Source organism: Mangifera indica, chromosome 16, assembly GCF_011075055.1.
Source record: "Mangifera indica cultivar Alphonso chromosome 16, CATAS_Mindica_2.1, whole genome shotgun sequence".
NCBI classification, from domain to species: Eukaryota; Viridiplantae; Streptophyta; class Magnoliopsida; order Sapindales; family Anacardiaceae; genus Mangifera; species Mangifera indica.
In genome coordinates this window covers 2,235,738-2,257,065 of record NC_058152.1, presented here as the reverse complement: position 1 = coordinate 2,257,065, position 21,328 = coordinate 2,235,738, and the positions used below count along the sequence as shown (strand labels likewise).

Below are 21,328 nucleotides of genomic sequence, written 5' to 3'. Positions count from 1 at the left end.
CAATCCCCACAAGCTCTATCTTCCTAAGTTATTCCATGGAAGAATCAATCAACACAGTGACAATATGTGATAGAATAACCTCCATATTAGAACTGTGTGCTGTGCTCGATTCACAGAGGACATAAACAAGGAAGATCATAGAAGATTGAACATGGAGAATTATCAAATGCAAACTCTAAGTTGGAAGTTTCAACAGTGGATCATTGATCATTCTCGCTGAAGATAAAAAATGATGCACGGCAAATCATGCAAGAGTAAAGAATTACCAACTTCATTGCACTGAATTCAATTGTTTAGATATGCAAAGATAAAACAAGTATAAAGTATCTCCTACCTTTCAGATGACACTTTTGTGAGCTTAGGAGAGAGAGAACTGATCAATTTTACCCTCACAATTCTCTGAGACTTTGGGGTTTACCCTGTCAAGGGTACAACCCACATCCTGTAACTAAACAATAGAAATTGGAAAGACGAAAAACAAAAGACAATTTTTATTTATATCAAATAGTAACTTTCATCCCAGTAAACGAATGAGAGCAACATGTGATATCAGTATGTTGTGAGTTTTTCAAGAATTGGTGTTCTAGTAAAATGCTGGCAGTTGGCCTCTCTGCAGGACATGTCCGGAAGCAACATCGCAAAAAATCCTTGCCCTCAGCTGATAAATTTTCGGGTATGGTTGGGATATCCTTCATAGCCTTAAAAATAGCTGCAGCCTGCATCAATACAGGCAACCATTACTGAAACACCTTGATATTGCAGACCCCTGAAGCAATCTCTTGAACAACTTACCATCAATACCTTTCATTGTTGTGACCAAAGACAGAAAACAGTACTCATAAACAGGAAATATGACCAGACACAGAATTAGATATTAAGGACAGGTAATAAAGAGAACACCAAGGAAAAAGTGCAAAAGATCTATCGATCTAGCATCGATTAATGAATTATAAACCTGGAAAGCTAAAAGAACAGGTTAATGTAGGCAAATCACTGAAAAAGACTTTAGGACTCTCTTCAAATCAGTGCACAAAAGAAGCCATTCTGCAACAAATGTAAAATGTGTATTGATTGAAACCTTCTAAGTTTCAATAAGTGAATGCTGGAAAACAAGAATAACTACTGCGAACAAACAAACTGAACACAAAAAATTTGATATTAGATCCAATTACTACTGAAACTATTTAAGATATCTTCAAAAGAGTGAATAATTAGCAACTTGGCATTTCAAGACATTTACATCCATTGCAGCTCATAAGTTAAGCAACATTTAGAAACAGCAGATGCTTACCCCTTCAAACTCACTCCATGGAGGTTTCCCAGTAAACATTTCAATTATAGTACAACCCAAGCTCCAGATATCAACAGCAAGTGCAAGATCAGAGTTGCTATCTTTCTGCATGAGAGACATTATGAGCTGCAAGGAAAAAATTGATATCAATATTGTGAAGCCATAGACCAGCACAAATTGATGTTGCAGCAAAAATGTACCTCTGGAGCCATCCAGTATGGGCTTCCCTTAAAAGAAAGATCAGCTCCCTGTCCAGTCAGCTGAGAAATAAATGAAGCCCAAAAATTACTAAGGCCAAATATGAGAGAACAAAAAGAACCCAGATTATGGATTGTTAAGGCAATAATTAATGAGTGTAGTGTTGATATGCCATTATATAAGTAGTTTCAACCATCCAAGGTAACCTTTTTCTAAATTATATGTAGCGTATTACATGGAACAGCAAGAATAAGCACCAGCACTTTAAACATATAATAACACTACTTATGGGATCACAACAGGCAAATTAAGGCTAACACTAATTTATTTGACAGTTAATGTTAAAAGCAATACAGGAATAAAATTAACAGAATATACAGCTATAATTTTGTCACATAAAAGACTGCAAATCATTGTTTCAGCTTGTACCATACTGTCACATTTTTGCCCAAGCAGAAGGAGAAATCCCCCAATTAAAGACTTCATCTCACTTTTAAATTCAGGAATACCCATAAATTTCAATTTAATGCTATAGCAGCATGAATAAAATTTTCGCATTAAGATAACCATAGAGAAGCAAATTCGTAATGCACACCTTAAAAAGGGCAAAGAAACAGAGAATGCCTGCGAGAAGAAAACTTCAAAGATCTCACAGGCACACAATTACAAACTTGCCTTTGACTATTGCACATAACAATATATAAAAAGTTAAATGAAAACTCACAAGTTTAGCCATTCCAAAGTCAGCAAGCTTAACAACCCCTAACGCATCAACAAGTAGATTAGCTCCTTTGATGTCCCTATATAAAAATAAATAAATAACACAATCTGAAAATAATCCCAATAAATTACAATAGGCTTGCCCCTAAGATTACAATTCACTCTACATATAAACTGAATTAAATGTACTAAGCTCTTATACTTCAATTTGCCACATTTAATGTACGCGAAGGTAACTTTTCAAACAAAGCATGCTCTTTGTACCTGTGGATTGTCTTTTTACTATGTAAGTAAGCCAATCCCGAAAGAATATGACGAGTAAAATTGCGAACAACAGATTCTGTCATTGCTCCACAATGTTCACGGACATATTTGTTAATCGAACCAGGATGAACATACTCCATATATATATAAAATTTGTCTTCAACCTGCCAATGCATAAAATTTAGAGTCAATGCTACAGCAAGCAAACATTGCAAACAGGATACCAAACCTGCAACCAGAAGATTACTCAACTATTTCACTACCATAATACTGCACAATGTTTGGGTGCTTCAATTGGCTCAGAACTTTGATTTCCTGAAACAAATGCAAGAATTAGATCGGAGATGTTATAATGTTTTCACTTTTCTCTGAATCAAAAAAAAAAAAAAAATGTTCATAGCTCAAAAAAGCAGAACTTATACAACATGTACGGCAGGGCCAATGAGATCTGCCAAAGCAAACCACAAAATATATTTATAGGCAACCTCTTAATCTCTTATGCATTTAAGAAATTTGGTTCGTTTTGAATGCAATATGCTTGGTACCAACCTGTTCCAGTTGCTTTATACACTCAGCAGATTTTGGGTCATCAGGAAATATTTCAACCTCTTTCATTGCACACAAAGCTCCAGTTTCTCTGTCAGAAAGGGAAAGCCAAATTTAGTGTTTGCTGCATCAGAAGAAGAAACTAGCAATAAGATTACACAGAATCCATTTACCGATTGCTGGCAACATAAACACTTCCAAAAGTACCCCGTCCAATAAGCTTTCCCTTTTTCCACTGATTATTCATTGGACAAGGTTCAGGTTTAGCTAGAATATGTGGAATAGAAGTTGGAAGTGAAGAAATGGGTGAACCTGGAGGAAGAGGTAAGGGATGGACTTCAACATGACTAGCAGTTTCATGGGACAATTTGGAATTCACCGGTGAGGGAGTCCCAGTTGGGCTAACAGGATTTCGACATGGGCTTAAACTAGGAGGACCTTGACAAGGAGAATTATCAGCACTAAAAGCAGTGTAATCAAAGTATCCAGATAGAGGAAGGCCAGGAACATCAAGACACAGCATCTCCGTGGCAGACCATACTTTATTACCCTGAGGAAAATTATAATAATGCTGAAACATCTTTTCTCTAGAGCTTTCAATTGTATTCAGATCTAGCTGCAACTTCCTTGTTGGCCTTGTCTCCAAATATCCAGTCTTCTTCCTCTCAACACAGTGGGAGCACACACTGAAACACAACAACAATTTACAAGGAAATAATAATAATTAAATTACGCTCATTATAAATAATAAAAAATGTGTCTCCATTAATGCTACAATATGCAGAAGCTAAAAAGGGAAAATCGGAATGCAGGATGAGTTAATTGATTAATTATGATAGCCATAAATTCATAAAATGTTAATTTCATTCAATTGAACCAATACGAAATAAAAACAGAGAAAATAAAATAAGACCTCTTAATTGTTGATGAAACTCCATCGCCAGCTCCATTTGATCTATCTCTATCATTATCTATAAAACCGTCTCGTTGTCTCTCCTCCAAGCTTCTTCCAATCTGCACTGGCAATTCTGCGGTGCTTAGACATTCAGATATATCAAGGAACTTTAAATTGATTAGGTTCTCGATTGAGCCAGGCAACGCTTCCAGATCAGAACACGAAGCAAGCTTTAGTACCTCTAAGTTTACCAGCTTGCCGATCCCGTCAGGCAGTTGGGGCAGCTTATGACAATTAGTGATGCTGAGAGTTTTTAGGGAGACAATATTACCCATGTCATCAGGCAGTGCCTCAAGATCATTGCAGTAATCAATGTCCAACTCCTTCAGATTTGGAAATGCATTTGAAATTTGGAAGGTAGAATTACTGAAAACCTGACCCACATTGCATAAAACCAAAGATATCTTCTGCAGATGTCTCATTTGCATCGTTGTCATGTCAAACCAAGGAATTGAAACTTGCTCCAATCTAATTCTCTTTAGATTGGGCAAAGAACCAAGAAGTTGAAAGTTACTTATTTCAACAGGAAGGAATCCACAACCTGTGACTATCAACACCTTCAAATTTTTCATCTTCTCCATAAAATTCGGCATGGTGTACTCCTTTGTTCGAACATTTAGAACCACAACTTCTACTGCAGGTGCTTCAAGATCATACCAACTAGATGAGAATGTATCATCTGCAAATCATGTCCAATTTAGAATGAGCAGAACATAGGAAATTAAAAAAAAAAAATCAGAGGTGTGTTTGAAATGAAAAACCTGTGGTTATCGACAAGAGACGGGCATTTACTGGTTGTGATTTCTTTTCCAACCACCACTCAGGAAAATTGTTTCCACTTATCTCGATGAATAGTCTTTTCATCTTTTCTACTGGTTCCAACATGCTTTGATATATAATTAGCTCTCTGAGAAGATCATGCTGTTCAACAAAGTGATAGTGGTGGGAGCTTTCATCACTGCCATTTTCCAGTCAAATGGGCATAAGTTATTAGTTAGGATCAGATCCAAATTCTGTAGATATTAAACGACAGACTTGATAAGTTGATAGAATGAATAGTCAATGACACAGATACAAAATTCATCACAATCAATTATGATTTGCAACAATTGAAGACAGTCATCCATAAAATGAACCACAAAATGCTAAACTTTATTAGTGGCTCCCTGAAACTTTGTTTGCTTTTAAATACCTTTTCTTCTTTTATCCCTATGAGAAAAAATCATTAGAGAAAGCATTTAGTTACATTATAGAGAACTACATAGCCAGTATACCTTGTCACCACTAGATCAAACAGATTTACATTGGAGAGATCACTAAGGATGGCACAAAGATCATCTTCATCCCTTTTATACAATTCCACCCACATGTCGATAAGGGTGGCAACAGGAATTCTATGGTACTCAGGAAACGAACCAAGGTCCATGTAACATTCCTTGAGCTTATCATCTAAGGCATCCAAGCTGCTTTGGAGACAAACAAGCAAATCAGTGTTAGAATGGAAAATAGTAGCATGCTGCCATTCCTTCACTTTACTTTTCCAGACTGCTGCAGGCCGCCCACAGAGTGATCTACCAATAACAGTAAGGGCAAGAGGAGATCCCTTACAGATTCCCAAAATCTGTAATAAATTTACACCAAATCAAAGTGTGCTTTGGTTGATTAAACATGCAAAAAAGTTTAGTAACTTAAGCGAAAAATGATTTCATATCCAATGTATGCACAATAAAAATGAAAATAAAAGGAAAACAGACGCATATGTACATCTTTGTACTAAAGATTGATGAGCACCTTATTGACAAGCTTTTGATCTCGAATGGACGAGTCTCCACCTGTTGTATAACGGAAAAGTGTTTCAGCAGCTTCTTCATACAATGGTTTTAATTTATATACAAAACCAAGTTTTGGGAATACAGATCTTGAAGTCACCAAAATCTTGTAATTCGGCAATTGGGACTTGAACTTGCGCAGCATGGATTCTGATTCAGACCAGACATCATCAAGGACTAACAATATGGGCTGTGATCCCATTTCCTTTAACAATCGTTCCAAGTCATTGATTGCATGCTCATCTGTTTGAAACTCAGGTACATCTTTACCCAAGTGTTGGATTATTTTCTGTACGATGACCTTCACATTGTGTGGTTTAGAAACGGTGACAAAGAAAATGTTGTCCTTGAATTTTTCTGTTCAAATACCGTGTCAGAATGCTTCCAATAGAGGTTCTTACAAAATTAAGTGCCACTACAACCTTAAGAAATTCGAACACAATTTAAACACCATGTGTACATGTTATCTATCCAAATCCAGACTTTAGTACATACAGCAGAACTATGATAAATGAAAATTGCTCCATCAATCTCCTAACAACAAATTTGAATGTACAGAAACCCAAAAGAACTTCTATTACCATAAGAACCAATGGTACAGAGGTCATATCTAGCAATATAGCAAAACTGACAGGTTTTACTGAAGGCCGTCTAATTCAATAGAAAATCAGTATCTAAACGGAAATGTTATCAACACAATCATTATAAATAATTATGCAACAGAGCAAATTAACTTAAACATAAAGGGCTTAGGAAGAAAAAAGGGAGAACGAGTAATAGATATGGATACCTTCAACTTTTTGGTCTTTGCAAAGTTTTTTAATCAGTGTAGTCTTCCCAGTTCCTCCAGGAGCTGACACAACAATCACTTGCTCTCCATCCCTTAACAATTCCCTCTTTAACTCCTCCAAAGGTACATCTAATCCAGGGGTAATCTCCGGAGGATCAGGCACTGAGCAAGGTCTAATAATCCCATCTTGATCTAACTTGCCACTAATGTCTCCAGTACTAGAAGATGCGATGAAAGACCTTTGTAGATCTCTCATACCCAGCAGAATTTCTTTGGTGTCTCTTGTCTGTTGTGCTTGCATATCAACCTGAAAGAACCTGTTGATTAAGCTATTCAGTTTCACTAGTCTATCAGCATAACGAGTCTTTTTAATGGGATTCCACTTCACTGTTGAGCATCTGCGAACAAGCAGCACGCCTTCCTGCATTTTCTCCTTCAACAGTTGAGTTTCACTCCTTGGATGATCCAATATTTCATTGTACTTCTCAATTTGTTCGATAACCTTAGCATTATTTCGCAAAGTAGATTCTAGTTGCTCCAGTTGGGGCTTGAAATGTTTTGCTTTCCCTTTAGGCTCTACAACAGCTCTAAGCAGCTCCCCAAACACTGTTCCAGGAAAAGCTACTCCAATTAATGGAAATTCCATCTCACCACTTTCTCTTCAAAACCCAGATACCCAATTCAAGAACTGAACTAATTTCAATTTCAATACGTAACGACTCTAATAAGGAAGAATAGTAGCCTCCCTTGAATCAAAGTTATATTGTTCTTTTTTTCTCTTGAACAAACAAGATAAGAGAATTAGGCAACGCACAGATGTAGCTAGTCCAGAGGTGACGGTTTACTAAGGGAAAAGCACTATTGCCACCCAACTTTTAGCTCAATTTGAAACTCACACCCACGGGAGATGAAAAATTCAAACTCTCACTCATGACCAAACTGCCATCCAAATTTTCAGTTAGAGATATGGGTAAAATCGTCATTTTATCTATAAACTGTAAAACTTTAAAATTTTACCATTTTTCCCCTCCAGGTTTTAAAAACTAACACCTCAACCTATCCTCAAAGTTTGAAAAATTTATATTTTACCCCTAGGGTTTGCTTCCTTCTCCGACCACCACTGACGAGCAACGTATTCCACCGATCTCCCATCTCCCATTACAAGGGATGACGAAGGAAGATATTTCATCATCCTTCATTGTCGCATCGAACGATGTGACGAGTAACGAAGGACAACGAAGCATCATCCTTTGTCGCATCGTGCGATGAAGAAATCTCCATCTTTTCGGTGCATCGTGCAATGAGGATATGAAAATCTCTTTATCACATCACCGTCGTCGCACCAGGAGAAGGAGGAGGTAAGAGACGACGCTAGAGAAGATGTCAGAAGATGAAGTTGAAGAATGAGGGTGAAACTACTATTTTTGAAAGTTATGGGGGGCGATTACATTTTGAAAAATATAGAAACCCTAGGTTTGGGGTGAAAATGTTACTTTTCAAAGTTTAAAAACTTTAGGTAAAAATGAAATATTAGTTTCTAAAACTTAAGGGGGGTGAAAAGTAATAAACTTTATAACTTTTAATATAAACAGTAAAATAACTATTTTATCCCTCTCTTTATCAGAAAAAATTAATAGAAGTTTGGTCATGGGTAGGAGTTTAGATTTTTCATCTCCCATAGATGTGACTTTGAGATTAGGCTAAAATTTGGGTGGGAAATAGTTCTTTTCCCCTTTTCTAAATGTAAACGAGGCTACCCACCGCATGCTACGCATGGGGCTGTGGATTATGGGTCCTGTGGCCATGTTAGCATTGACATTGACTATATTACGCGGCGGTCTAAGGGAAGAACCTGCCGTTAAGTTTCAAAATGACATTTTCAATGTGGTTTCCAACTTTCTTTGTTAATTTAAGGGTACCTTCATCCATGTAATATTTTTTTATTAAAAATAAAAAATATTATAAAAATAAATATTTATATTTAATAAAAATAAATTAATAAAAAAATTATCATATTTGATTAAATGTATTAAAATATTATTTCACTTAAATATTTTTATATAAAATTATTCTAAAATATTTTTCATATTACTTGTTATCTTAATTTAAAATAAAAATATTTTTGTTCTTACCAAATTAATTAGCAATGATATATAGCAAAATAAAGATTATATTATTAGTTTTTTTAATACTTAAAAGAAAAGTTAGTAATAAAAAATAAATTATTATAATAATATTTTTGCCCAAGTCTTCGACTAAAAGAAAATGAAAGTAATTTAGTAGGCATATATCAATTACACCCAACATTTTGCACAAGCCAGCCATTATCCGTTTAAAATCCTCAAAAAACTAAGGGTATGTATAATTCGATTCAAACTATAAAATCAAATCGAATATTTAAAAATTATGATTTAGTTTGGTTTTTTAAATTGTTTAGTTTAAGTTGATAAATTTAAAAAAAAAATCCATTTTTCAATTTGGGTTGGGATTTGAACGATTTTTAAACTAAATCAAACTGTAAATTATACATTTTTTAAAATATAAATATATAACTATATTCGATAAAATTTTTTAATAGGTAATTAGACGTATAACTAACAAAAAAAATTATACAATTTGTTTTTTTATATTTATTTTGTTATTTTCTTTATATTTATATTGCGTATTGTATATATTTCATATTTATTTTCTATATTTATATTATATTTTAGAAAATTATAATTCAATTAATTTTATTAAATAATATATATTTAGAACTGAATTGATTTTAATAGATCTAAACCGTACTCTAAACCAAAGCATTCTGTATTTTTTTAGTTTGGTTTGGTTTGAAAATTTTTTAAACCTTTTTTGTCAATTTGGTTTGAAAATTTTTCAAACCACTTTAAATTAGATTTTGTATATCGTTACAAAAATCAGACAAAAACAAAAAAGAGGGCTTGATTATGTTATGAGGCATTTGCTAATAAAAACGCATATAAAAGTTTTTTTCTTAATTTTAAGGGAGCGTTTTTTAAATTTTGTTAGAAAAAATTTTGTTATTTTAAATTAAAAATAAAATAATTTTTAATTATATAATAATATATGTCCTATATATTTAAAAATATATACGTAAAATTCCTCGCCCCAAAACTAGCACTCTTTAAAGGTAATATGTCTAAAGAATTTTTGAAACTTGAAAGGGACCTTCATAATGGGCTTGCAAAAGAAGTCATAGGGAAAATCAGGGTGTTTAAGACTAATAGTTAGGCCCATGCAATGGTGGTGTCCAAAAAAATAAACCAAAAAGGAAGGCCCAGACCAATTTGGACCCAAGAAAGCTTCGACAAGCACCACGAAATCAACATTGTCCTCAACGACAGAACTGTAGCGAGAGGTTTGTATCAAGAAGAGAGGATTGGTTCTGACAAGAAATCAAACTATATGTACATTCAATTATAGGTCTCACTTACGGATATGGGTCTGATAACAAATTGAACTATCTTTACAGTCTCACTTCTTACAAAACACTCAAATTGAAGGGATGAATTGGGAAACGGGGAGTGATCATTTTGGTAGATTATGGTGCTACTTACAGTTTCATTTCAATGGAAATGGTCAAGCAATTGGGTATACAGAGTCAACCGACTAAAACAATTTGGGGGTGTTGATGGGTGATAGGAAGCGAATTCAGAGCACTGGAATTTGCAAAGGGGCAAAGACTGCACTACAAAGAATTTCAATGACCCAGAATTTTCTACCTTTTCAACCTGGCTATGTAGACTAGCGGAATGGCTCTGGTCTCTAAAAGAGGTGCAAGCAAATTGGAGGGTTATGCATATCAAATTTAAAATTGCAAATAAACAATCGAGACTCTAAAGTGATCTATCTTTAGCCAAATTAAACTATTAGGGGTTCGATCAAGTATTTTGGATTAAGCTTACGACAACTTTCGTGTCATCAGTCGGAACACGAGAAAATTGCCAAGGAGTCAGCTACTTGTTTGAGAAGTTAACCCAACTACATCCCAAACAAACGTAGGAGGACGCCATTAGATTGATTGAGGAAGCACAAAAACCGAACATAAGACATCATCGACCCGAAAGACCATGACTGTTGAGGCATCCAGTTTTTGAAGTTTGTGGGCATGTTATGATCTTTTAAAGCAATTCAACCATATCGAGGAGCATTTGCGCACAAGTTGCTCGCATCGTTCCAGTTTCTTGATGAACTCGTCAGCTTCATGCTTTGGCCAATCCAACTACAGCTTAATTTAAAACATAGTTATTAATACTTTATAATATATTATACGTATCTTATGATATGATATAATAAAGATAAAAACAATATGTATTATAAAGTATATTGAATTAACACAATACAACGAATGTATTATACAATAAAATATATATTATTAATATGAATTAATACAATTTTAAAAGAAAATGATAATATAATAAGAATATATATGAGTAATATTAAATTTTTATAGATATTTATGATATTTTTTGAAATTAATGACTTTTTTATTATTTTATTATTTAATTTTTTAAAAACTGTATTATATGATATGATATGATGCTTAATATATTATACAAAAACTTAGATTTTTTATACACAATACAATACATAATTCAACTATCATGAATTGGACTGGTTTATAACCCATGATGTCCCTTGCAAATTAATGTGATAACATTATATCCATCCATTTGTTTTTCTTTGTGACATTGTAATGAGGCATAGGCTACATTTTTCAGATTGGTCTTGGTTTTCTGATGGGGATTTTAAATGCTCATAAAATATGGTTATCAGTGAGGAAATCTATGTTAATTTTTTTTTTTTTTTTATTAATAATCGAGCAATTTCACTCTAATTGGATTATTACATTAGGAATGTCATTCATACTAAATAAGATAAATTTACTGTTTTACTGTAAATGGAAAACAGTAAAATGCATAGTGATTAGTAAGAGAAATGAATGGTAAAAAGCCAACATGATATTGACATTGATAGGCGACTAGGTTAAGCCAAAATCTACAGATTGATCCTCAATTAGTAAAATTTACAGATACATATGCACAGATTTTTAATTAGTAGAGTACACAAACCTGCTTCTGTATTCACTCTACCTAGTTATACTTTTGCTTCAAGGAAGGATGTTATTAATAACTTTTCAGACTTCAGGAGGCTTTGATCAATTCCCACAAGCTCCATCTTCCTAAATAATTCTATGGCAGAATCAATCAACACAGTGACAATACATGATAGAATAACCTCCATTTCCTCCATATTAAACTGTGTGTGCTGTGCTTGATGCATAGAGGACATAAACGAGGAAGATCATCGAAGATTGAACATGGAGAATTATCAAATGCAAACTCTAGTTGGAAGTTTCAACGGAGGATCATTGATCATTCTGGCTGAAGATAAAAAATGATGCGCGGCAATCATGCAACAGTAAAGAATTACCAACTTCAATGCACTGAATTCAATTGTCTAGGTATGCAAAGATAAAACAAGTAACTCCTACCTTTCAGAAGACAATTTTGTTGAGTTTGTGGCCTCAGAAGAGAGGAAACTGATCAATTTTACCCTCACAATTCTCTGGGAGTTTGGGGTTTATCCTGTCAAGGGTACAGCGGACATCCTGTAACTAAACAATAGAAACAGGAAAGAGGAAAAACAAAGACAAGTTTCATTTATAACTTACAGTCAATTTCATCCCAATAAACGGATGAGAGCAAGATGTGATATCAGTATGTTGTGAGTTTTTCAAGAATTGGTGTTCTAGTAACATGCTGGCAGTTGGCCTCTCTGCAGGATATCTCCGGAAGCAACATCGCAAAAAATCCTTGCCCTCAGCTGATAAGTTTTCAGGTATGGTTGGGATATCCTTCATAGCCTTAAACATAGCTGCAGCCTGCATCAATACAAGAGTTTTCAAACAATTTATTGCATCAATACGAGCAATCATTACTGAAACCCCTTGATATTGCAGACACCTGAAGCAATCTTTGAACAACTTACTATCAATACCTTTCATTGTCATGACCAAAGACAGAAAACAGTACTCATAAACAGGAAATATGACCAGACACAGAATTAGATATTAAGGACAGGTAATAAAGGCAATACCAAGGAAAAAATGCAAAAGATCTATTGATCTAGCGTCGATTAATGAATTATAAACGTGGAAAGCTAAAAGAACAGGTTAATGTAGGCAAATCACAAAAAAGACTCTAGGACTTTTCAAATCAGTGCACAAAAAAGCCATTCTGCAACAAATGTAAAATGTGTATTGATTGAAACCTTCTAAGTTTCAATAAGTGAATGCTGGAAAACAAGAATAACTACTACAAACAAACAAATTTAACACAAAAAATTTGATGATGTACAGCCAATTACTACTGAAACTATTTAAGACTTCTTCAAAAGAGTGAATAAATAGCAATTTGGCATTTTAAGACATTTACATCCATTGCAGCTCATAAGTTAAGTAACATTTAGAAACAGTAGATGCTTACCCCTTCAAACTCACTCCATGGAGGTTTCCCAGTAAACATTTCAATTATAGTACAACCCAAGCTCCAGATATCAACAGCAAGTGCAAGATCAGAGTTGCCATCTTTCTGCATGACCGACATTATGAGCTGCAAGGAAAACATTAATATCAATATTGTGAAGCTATAGAACAGCACAAGTTGATGTTGCAGCAAAAATGTACCTCTGGAGCCATCCAGTATGGGCTTCCCTTCATAGAAAGAAGGGCTCCTTGTCCAGTCAGCTGAGAAACAAATGAAGCCCAAAAATTATTAAGGCCAAATATGAAAGAACAAAAAAATCCCAGATGATGGATTGTTAAAGCAATAAATAATGAGTGTTGTTTTCAGATACCATTATATACATGCAGTTTCAACCATCCAAGGTAACCTTTTTCTAAATTATATATAGCATATTACGTGGACCAGAAAGAATAAGCACCAGCACATTGAACATATGATAACACTGCTTATGGGATCACAAAGGTAAATTAAGGCTAACACTAAATTATTTGACAGTTAATGTTAAAAGAAATACAGGAATAAAACTAACAGAATATACTGCTATAATTTTGTCACATAAAAGACTGCAAATCGTTGTTTCAGCTTGTACCACACTGTCACATTTTTGCCCAAGCAGAAGGAGAAATCCCCCAATTAAAGACTTTGTCTCACTTTTAAATTCAAGAATACCCAAAAATTTCAATCTAATGCTATAGCAGCATGAATAAAATTTTCGCATTAAGATAACCACAAAGAAGCAAATTTGTAATGCACACTTTAAAAAAGGCAAAGAAACAGAGAATTCCTGCAAGAAGAAAACTTCAAAGATCTCACAGGTACACAATTAAAAACATGCCTTTGAGCATTGCATATAACAATATTTAAAAAGTTTAATGAAAACTCACAAGTTTAGCCATTCCAAAGTCAGCAAGCTTAACAATTCCTAACGCATCAACAAGTAGATTAGCTCCTTTGATGTCCCTATATAAAAATAAATAAATAACACATTCTGAAAATAATCCCAATCAACTACGATAGGCTTGCCCCTAAGATTACAATTCACTCTACATATAAACTGAATTAAATGTATTATGCTCTTATACTTCAATTTGCCACATTAAATGTACAGGAAGATAACGTTTCAAACAAAGCGTGTTGTTTGTACCTGTGGATCGTCTTTTTACTATGTAAGTAAGCCAATCCAAAAAGAATATGACGAGTAAAATTGCGAACAACAGACTCTGTCATTGCTCCACAATGTTCATGGACATATTTGTTAATCGAACCAGGATGAACATACTCCAGATATATATAAAATTTGTCTTCAACCTGCCAATACATAAAATTTAGAGTCAATGCTACAGCAAGCAAACATTACAAACAGGATGCCAAACCTGCAACCAGAAGATTACTCAACTATTTCACTACCATAATACTGCACAATGTTTGGGTGCTTCAATTGGCTAAGAACTTTGATTTCCTGAAACAAATGCAAGAGTTAGATGGGAGATGTTATAGCGTTTTCACTTTTCTCTATGAACCCAAAAAAAAAAAAAAACTGTTCATAGCTCAAAAAAGCAGAACATATACAATACGTACGTCAGGGCCAATGAGATCTGACAAAGCAAACCACAAAATATATTTATAGGCAACCTCTTAATCTCTTTTGCATTTAAGAAATTTGGTTTGTTTTGAACGCAATCTGCTTGGTACCAACCTGTTCCAGTTGCTTTATACACTCAGCAGATTTTGGGTCACCGGGAAATATTTCAACCTCTTTCATCGCACACAAAGCTCCGGTTTCTCTGTCACAAAGGAAAAGCCAAATTTAGTGTTTGCTGCATCAGAAGAAGAAACTAGCAATAAGATTACACAGAATCCATATACCGATTGCTGGCAACATAAACACTTCCAAAAGTACCCCGTCCAATAAGCTTTCCCTTTTGCCACTGACTATTCATTGGAAAAGGTTCAGGTTTAGCTGGAATATGTGGAATAGAAGTTGAAGCTGAAGAAATGGGTGAACCTGGAGGAAGAGGTAGGGATGGACTTCAACATGACTAGCAGTTTCACGGGACAATTTGGAATTCATCGGTGAGGGAGTCCCAGTTGGGCTAACAGGGTTTCGACATGGGCTTATACTAGGAGGACTTTGACAAGGAGAATTATCAGCACTAAAAGCAGTGTAATCAAAGTATGCAGATGAACGAAGGCCAGGAATATCTAAACGCAGCATCTCTGGGGCAGACCATACTTTATTACCCTGAGGAAAATTATAATAATGCTGAAACATCTTTTCTCTAGAGCTTTCAATTGTATTCAGATCTAGCTGCAACTTCCTTGTTGGCCTCGTCTCCAAATATCCAGTCTTCTTCCTCTTAACAAGGCAGGAGAACATGCTGAAACACGACAACAATTTACAAGGAAATAATAATTAAATTAAGCTCATTATAAATAATAAAAAATGTGTCTCCATTAATGCTACAATATGCAGAAGCTAAAAAGGGAAAAATCAGAATGCAGGCTGAGTTAATTAATTAATTATGATAATCATAAATTTATAAAATGTTAATTTCATTCAATTGAACCAATACGAAATAAAAACAGAGAAAATAAAATAAGACCTCTTAATTGTTGATGAAACTCCGTCGCCAGCTCCATCTGATCTATATCTATCTCTATCTATAAAACTGTCTCGTTCTCTCTCGTCCAAGCTTCTTCCAATCTGCACTGGGAATTCTGCGATGCCCAGACATTCAGATATATCGAGGAACTTTAAATTGGTTAGGTTCTCGATTGAGTCAGGCAATGCTTCCAGATTAGTACACGAAGCAAGCTTTAAAACCTCCAAGTTTACCAGCTTGCCGATCCATCAGGCAGTTGGGGCAGCTTATGACAATTAGTGATGCTGAGAGTTTTTAGGGAGATGATATTACCCATGTCATCGGGCAGTGCCTCAAGATCATTGCAATAATCAATGTCCAACTCCTTCAGATTTGGAAATGCATTTGAAATTTGGAAGGTAGAATTACTGAAAACCTGACCCACATTGCATAAAACCAAAGATATCTTCTGCAGATGTTTCATTTGCATCGTTGTCATGTCAAACCAAGGAATTGAAACTCGCTCCAATCTAATTCTCTTTAGATTGGGCAAAGAACTGAGAAGTTGAAAGTCACTTAATTCAACAGGAAGGAATCCACAACCTGTGACTATCAACACCTTCAAATTTTTCATCTTCTCCATAAAATTCGGCATGGTGTACTCCTTTGTTCGAACATTTAGAACCACAACTTCTACTGCAGGTGCTTCGAGATCATACCAACTAGATGAGAATGTATCATCTGCAAATGATGTCCAATTTAAAATGAGCAGAACATAGGAAATTTTCAAAAAAAAAAAAATCAGAGGTGTGTTTGAAATGAAAAACCTGTGGTTATCGACAAGAGACGCGCATTTACTGGTTGCGATTTCTTTTCCAACCACCACTCAGGAAAATTGTTTCCACTTATCTCGATGAATAGTCTTTTCATCTTTTCTACTGGTTCCAACATGCTTTGATATATAATTAGCTCTCTGAGAAGATCATGCTGTACAACAAAGTGATCGTGGTGGGAGCTTTCATCACTGCCATTTTCCGGTCGAATAGGCATAAATTATTAGTTAGGATCAGATTCAAATTCTGTAGATATTAAACAACAGACTTGATAAGTTGATAGAATGAATAGTCAGTGACACAGGTATAAAATTCATCACAATCAATTCTCATTTGCAACAATTGAAGACAGTCATCCATAAAATGAATCACAAAATGCTAAACTTTATTAGTGGCTCCCTGAAACTTTTGTTTGCTTTTAAATACCTTTTCTTCATTTACCCCTTTGAGAAATCATCAGAGAAAGCATTTAGTTACATTATAGAGAACTATATAGCCAGCATACCTTGTCGCCACTAGATCAAACAGATTTACATTGGAGAGATCACTAAGGATGGCACAAAGATCATCTTCATCCCTTTTATACAATTCCACCCACATGTCGATAAGGGTGGTGACAGGAATTCTATGGTACTCAGGAAATGAACCAAGGTCCATGTAACACTCCTTGAGCTTATCATTTAAGGCATCCAAGCTGCTTTGGAGACAAACAAGCAAATCAGTGTTAGAAGGGAAAATAGTAGTATCCTGCCATTCCTTGACTTTACTTTTCCAGACCGCTGCAGGCCGCCCGCAGAGTGATCTACCAACAACAGTAAGGGCGAGAGGAGATCCCTTACAGATTCCCAATATCTGTAATAAATTTATGCTAAATCAAAGTGTGCTTTGGTTGATTAAACATGCAAAGAAGTTTAATAACTTAAACTAAAAATGATTTCATATCCAATATATGCATAATAAAAATGAAAATAAAAGGAAAACAGACGCATATGTACATCTTAGTACTGAAGATTGTTGAGCACCTTATTGACAAGCTTTTGATCTTGAATGGATGAGTCTCCACCTGTTGTATAACGGAAAAGTGTTTCAGCAGCTTCTTCATTCAATGGTTTTAATTTATATACAAAACCAAGTTTTGGGAATACAGATCTTGAAGTCACCAAAATCTTGTAATTGGGCAATTGGGACTTGAACTTGTGCAGCATGGATTCTGATTCAGACCAGACATCATCAAGGACTAACAATATGGGCTGTGATCCCATTTCCTTCAACAATCGTTCCAAGTCATTGATTGCATGCTCATCTGTTTGAAACTCAGGTACATCTTTACCCAAATGTTGGATTATTTTCCGTACGATGACCTTCACATCGTGTGGTTTAGAAACACTGACAAAGAAAATCTTGTCCTTGAATTTTTCTGTTCAAATACCGTGTCAGAATGCTTTCAATAAAGGTTCTTCTGAAACTAAGTGCCACTACTACCTAATGAAATTTGAACACAACTGAAACACCATGTGTACATGTTATCTATCCTTCCAGACTTTAGTACATACAGCAGAACTATGATAAATGAAAATTGCTTCATCAATCTCCTAACAACAAATTTGAATGTACAAAAACCCAAAAGAACTTCTATTCCCATAAGAACTAATGGTACAGAGGTTTATATCTAGCAATATAGCGAAACTGGCAGGTTTTACTGAAGGATTTCTAATTCAATAGACAATCAGTATCTCAACGGAAAAGTTATCAACACAATCATTATAAATAATTATGCAACAGTGCAAATTAACTTAAACATAAAGGGCTTAGAAAAAAAAAAGGAGAATAAGTAATTGATATGGATACCTTCAACGTTTTGGTCTTTGCAAAGTTTTTTAATCAATGTAGTCTTCCCAGTTCCTCCAGGAGCTGACACAACAATCACTTGCTTGCCATCCCTTAACAATTCCCTCTTTAACTCCTCCAAAGGTACATCTAATCCAGGGGTAATCTCCGGAGGATCAGGCACTGAGCAAGGTCTAATAATCCCATCTTGATCAAACTTGCCACGAATGTCTCCAGTACTAGAACATGCGATTAAAGACCTTTGTTGATCTGTCACACCCACAAGAATTTCTTTGTTGTCACCTGTCTTTTGAGCTGGCATATCAACCTGAAGGAGCCTGTCAATTAGGCTATCCAGTTTCACTAGTTTATTAGCATAACGAGTGTTTTTAATGGGATTCCACTTCACTGTGGAGCACTTGCGAAGAAGCCCCCCGCCTCCCTTCATTTTGTCAATCAACAATTGAGTTTCACTCCCTGGATGATCCAATATTTTATTGCACTTCTCAATATGTTCGATAACCCTAGCATTATTTCGCAAAGCAGATTCCACATGCTCCAAATGGGGCCTTAAATTTTTGTCTTTCTCTTTGCCCTCTGCAACACCTCTTAGTAGGTCCTCAAACAGTGCTCCAAGAAAAGCTCCTCCAATAAATTCAGCTTCCCTTCCACCACTTTCGGCTTCCATCCCAGCTTCCTTCCCACCACTGTCAGTTTCCATCCCACCACTTCAAATCGTAAATACCCAATTCAAGAACTGAACTAATTTCAATTGCAATCCGAGCTTTGTAATGAATCCATGAAGAAAGAATAATAGCCTCCCTTAATCAAGGTTAGTTGTTCTCTCTTCTTCACTGTCTCACTTGGACAAACGATAAACGAAAATTAGAGAAGGTACAGGTGTAGCTAGTCCAGAGCTTACCGGTGCTTTTGTAAATGTAAACGAAGCTTACTACACAATACTGCACAATTGCACATAGGGCTGTGGATTGTGGCCAGTTTAGCATTGACATTGACAAGACCACGCGGCGGCTTAATTAAGGGAAGAACCTGCCTTTAAGTTTCAAAATGACACTTTCCCTGTAGTCTCCGACTTTGTCTGTTAACTTTAACTAAGAGAATTTGAAAGTAATTTAGTGGGCATCCACCATTACCCCCAACATTCAACACAAACCACCAATTATCCCCTTAAATTTCTCAGAAAACAAACACAAAAACGGAGAAAAACTAGAACTGTTTCCTTTTGACATATATGGTTGCACTTTCCTACCTAATGGATATGGGTTGGCAGTGAGGTGAGGACCTCCAAATTGATGCATATGGAGTTCTATTTGCGCTAGACGGAGAGATGGAACCTAATGTTTCGAGCTAAATTACGAATATTAGAATAGAGATAAAGATTAGAAGGGAGTTGGCCACATGGGGATTTGAGACGTAGGTTTAGAGTACGGAGAGTGATCAAGTTTCTGAAAATGCCAAGTGGGATTTTGTTGGAGTAAGCTACATCGAGAAGTCTAAACATCGTTACACAGTTCTATTCATTAACCATGCCAATCTAGTTATAAGGACTTGATTAGGAGACAATTCAGACGAGCGTACAACTGCCAACGAAGGAGCGGACGAGGAGGAAAGTTACATAGTCGGACGAGAGATCTTGTCTTTAAACAAGAGAGGTGAAAGAAGAAAGGTAGATGAAGAAACGAGAGTTCATGAAATTATAAGGGCAGTTTGGTAATAGTAAAAAAATTATTTTTGTTTGATAAAAATTGATTATTATAAATAATTATCGTATTTAATTAAAAATATTAAAAAAATATTAAAACATTATTTTATATAAATACCTTTCTATATAATTATTTTAAAATATATTTTATATTATTTTTTATATTAATTAAGAATAAAAGTATTTTATACATAAAAAATTAGTAAATAAAAATAAAATTATAATAAAATCAAGATTATTTTGATAATTTTTAATACAAAAAATAAATTAATAATCAGATTATTATCTATATTATATGATAAATCACTATTAATAATAAAAAATTATCGTAATTTTTTATTATTAAAAAATTAAATAAAATAATATATCAAGATAATATATTTTTAATGTTAACATCAGTGATCCAAAAAGAAACTACAATTATTGTTTTAAATAAAATTATAAGTGTTGTCTAAAAGATTTTTTAAAAGTGATAGTTGAAACTAAAAAAGATAATGTGTTATTAGTTTATCTGTTAATAAAATTAATATTGATTTTACTAATTATCGTTACTAGTATAGAGATAACATTTTCAGTAATAAATTTTGTGAAGACTTGTTTTGCATAATAAAATAATTGATCAATAGTTAAATGATAACTTAGATGTGTACATAGAAAATAATGTATTTTATAATATTGATAATAAAGTTATTATACAATACTTTTAAAAAGGTTAAATCTCATTCGGGTCAACTGTAATCGTATATGTTTTTCATGCACTCTTCATCCACTAATTCTACACAACATGTTTCATTTTCATGTTGGTAAGAAAGTCACCTTTCCACGTAGATAGTTTTTCTTTTTGTAGCGAAATTGAAAAATTGAGCCTTGTATCTTTATAATTTTATATCAATAATTTTTACTTTTTTTGTCTTCGTCTTTCTTTTTCTCTTTGTCTTCGTCTTCGTCTTTGTCTTTGTCTCAGACAATGACTCATTATTTTCTTCTCAAACAAAGATCTTTTGTCTTTGTTAGTAAATAAAAGGAGCGTCACCGAGAGAAAGAGAGCCAATGGCCAAAGATGAGGAATCGTTAATAAGGAGGAGGAGAAAGGAAATTGGGTGCAATTAGAATTTATATGGGAAAAAGTTTGTAACCCTAGATTTAGAGGTGAAAAATAAATTTTTAAACTTGAAAAATATGAGGTTAAGAAGCAGAAATAAAAATTTCAAAACTTAAAAGTAAT

General features: G+C 34.4%; 3 protein-coding genes across 8 annotated transcripts; all 3 read right to left on the bottom strand.

The window, feature by feature from the left end:
* Positions 1 to 247: 247 nt before the first annotated feature.
* Positions 248 to 7,373, bottom strand: LOC123199181 (probable disease resistance protein At5g66900). Of its 6 annotated transcripts, XM_044614066.1 has the most exons (14): positions 6,594 to 7,369; positions 5,766 to 6,160; positions 5,249 to 5,595; positions 4,736 to 4,932; positions 4,154 to 4,653; positions 3,933 to 4,033; positions 3,193 to 3,705; positions 3,023 to 3,110; positions 2,726 to 2,788; positions 2,474 to 2,637; positions 2,214 to 2,289; positions 1,492 to 1,551; positions 1,292 to 1,417; positions 248 to 716 (listed from the first exon to the last, which is right to left on the bottom strand). In XM_044614066.1, the coding sequence occupies exons 1-14, from the start codon at positions 7,237 to 7,239 to the stop codon at positions 501 to 503; spliced, it is 3,492 nt and encodes a 1,163-aa protein (XP_044470001.1). In that variant the 5' UTR covers positions 7,240 to 7,369; the 3' UTR covers positions 248 to 500. The 6 variants fall into 6 exon arrangements, with proteins under 6 accessions (XP_044470001.1, XP_044469999.1, XP_044470000.1 ...); XM_044614064.1 differs by having other exon boundaries at positions 3,933 to 4,653; XM_044614065.1 differs by having other exon boundaries at positions 474 to 801; positions 3,933 to 4,653; positions 6,594 to 7,372.
* A 4,181-nt stretch (positions 7,374 to 11,554) lies between these two features.
* On the bottom strand, positions 11,555 to 15,932 carry LOC123199186 (mitogen-activated protein kinase kinase kinase 5-like). The gene is given in 12 exon segments (XM_044614074.1): positions 11,555 to 11,991; positions 12,106 to 12,199; positions 12,286 to 12,495; positions 13,100 to 13,225; positions 13,300 to 13,359; positions 14,023 to 14,098; positions 14,283 to 14,446; positions 14,535 to 14,597; positions 14,835 to 14,922; positions 15,005 to 15,158; positions 15,161 to 15,516; positions 15,742 to 15,932. Coding segments are annotated over 10 exon segments (1,326 nt in total). The 5' UTR covers position 15,516; positions 15,742 to 15,932; the 3' UTR covers positions 11,555 to 11,991; positions 12,106 to 12,169.
* A 6-nt stretch (positions 15,933 to 15,938) lies between these two features.
* Positions 15,939 to 20,056, bottom strand: LOC123199185 (probable disease resistance protein At5g66900). Its single transcript, XM_044614073.1, has 5 exons — positions 18,402 to 20,056; positions 17,576 to 17,970; positions 17,059 to 17,405; positions 16,548 to 16,744; positions 15,939 to 16,461 (listed from the first exon to the last, which is right to left on the bottom strand). Exons 1-5 carry the CDS (start codon positions 19,099 to 19,101, stop codon positions 15,971 to 15,973), a joined length of 2,130 nt encoding a protein of 709 aa, XP_044470008.1. The 5' UTR covers positions 19,102 to 20,056; the 3' UTR covers positions 15,939 to 15,970.
* Between the last annotated feature and the right edge of the window lie 1,272 nt (positions 20,057 to 21,328).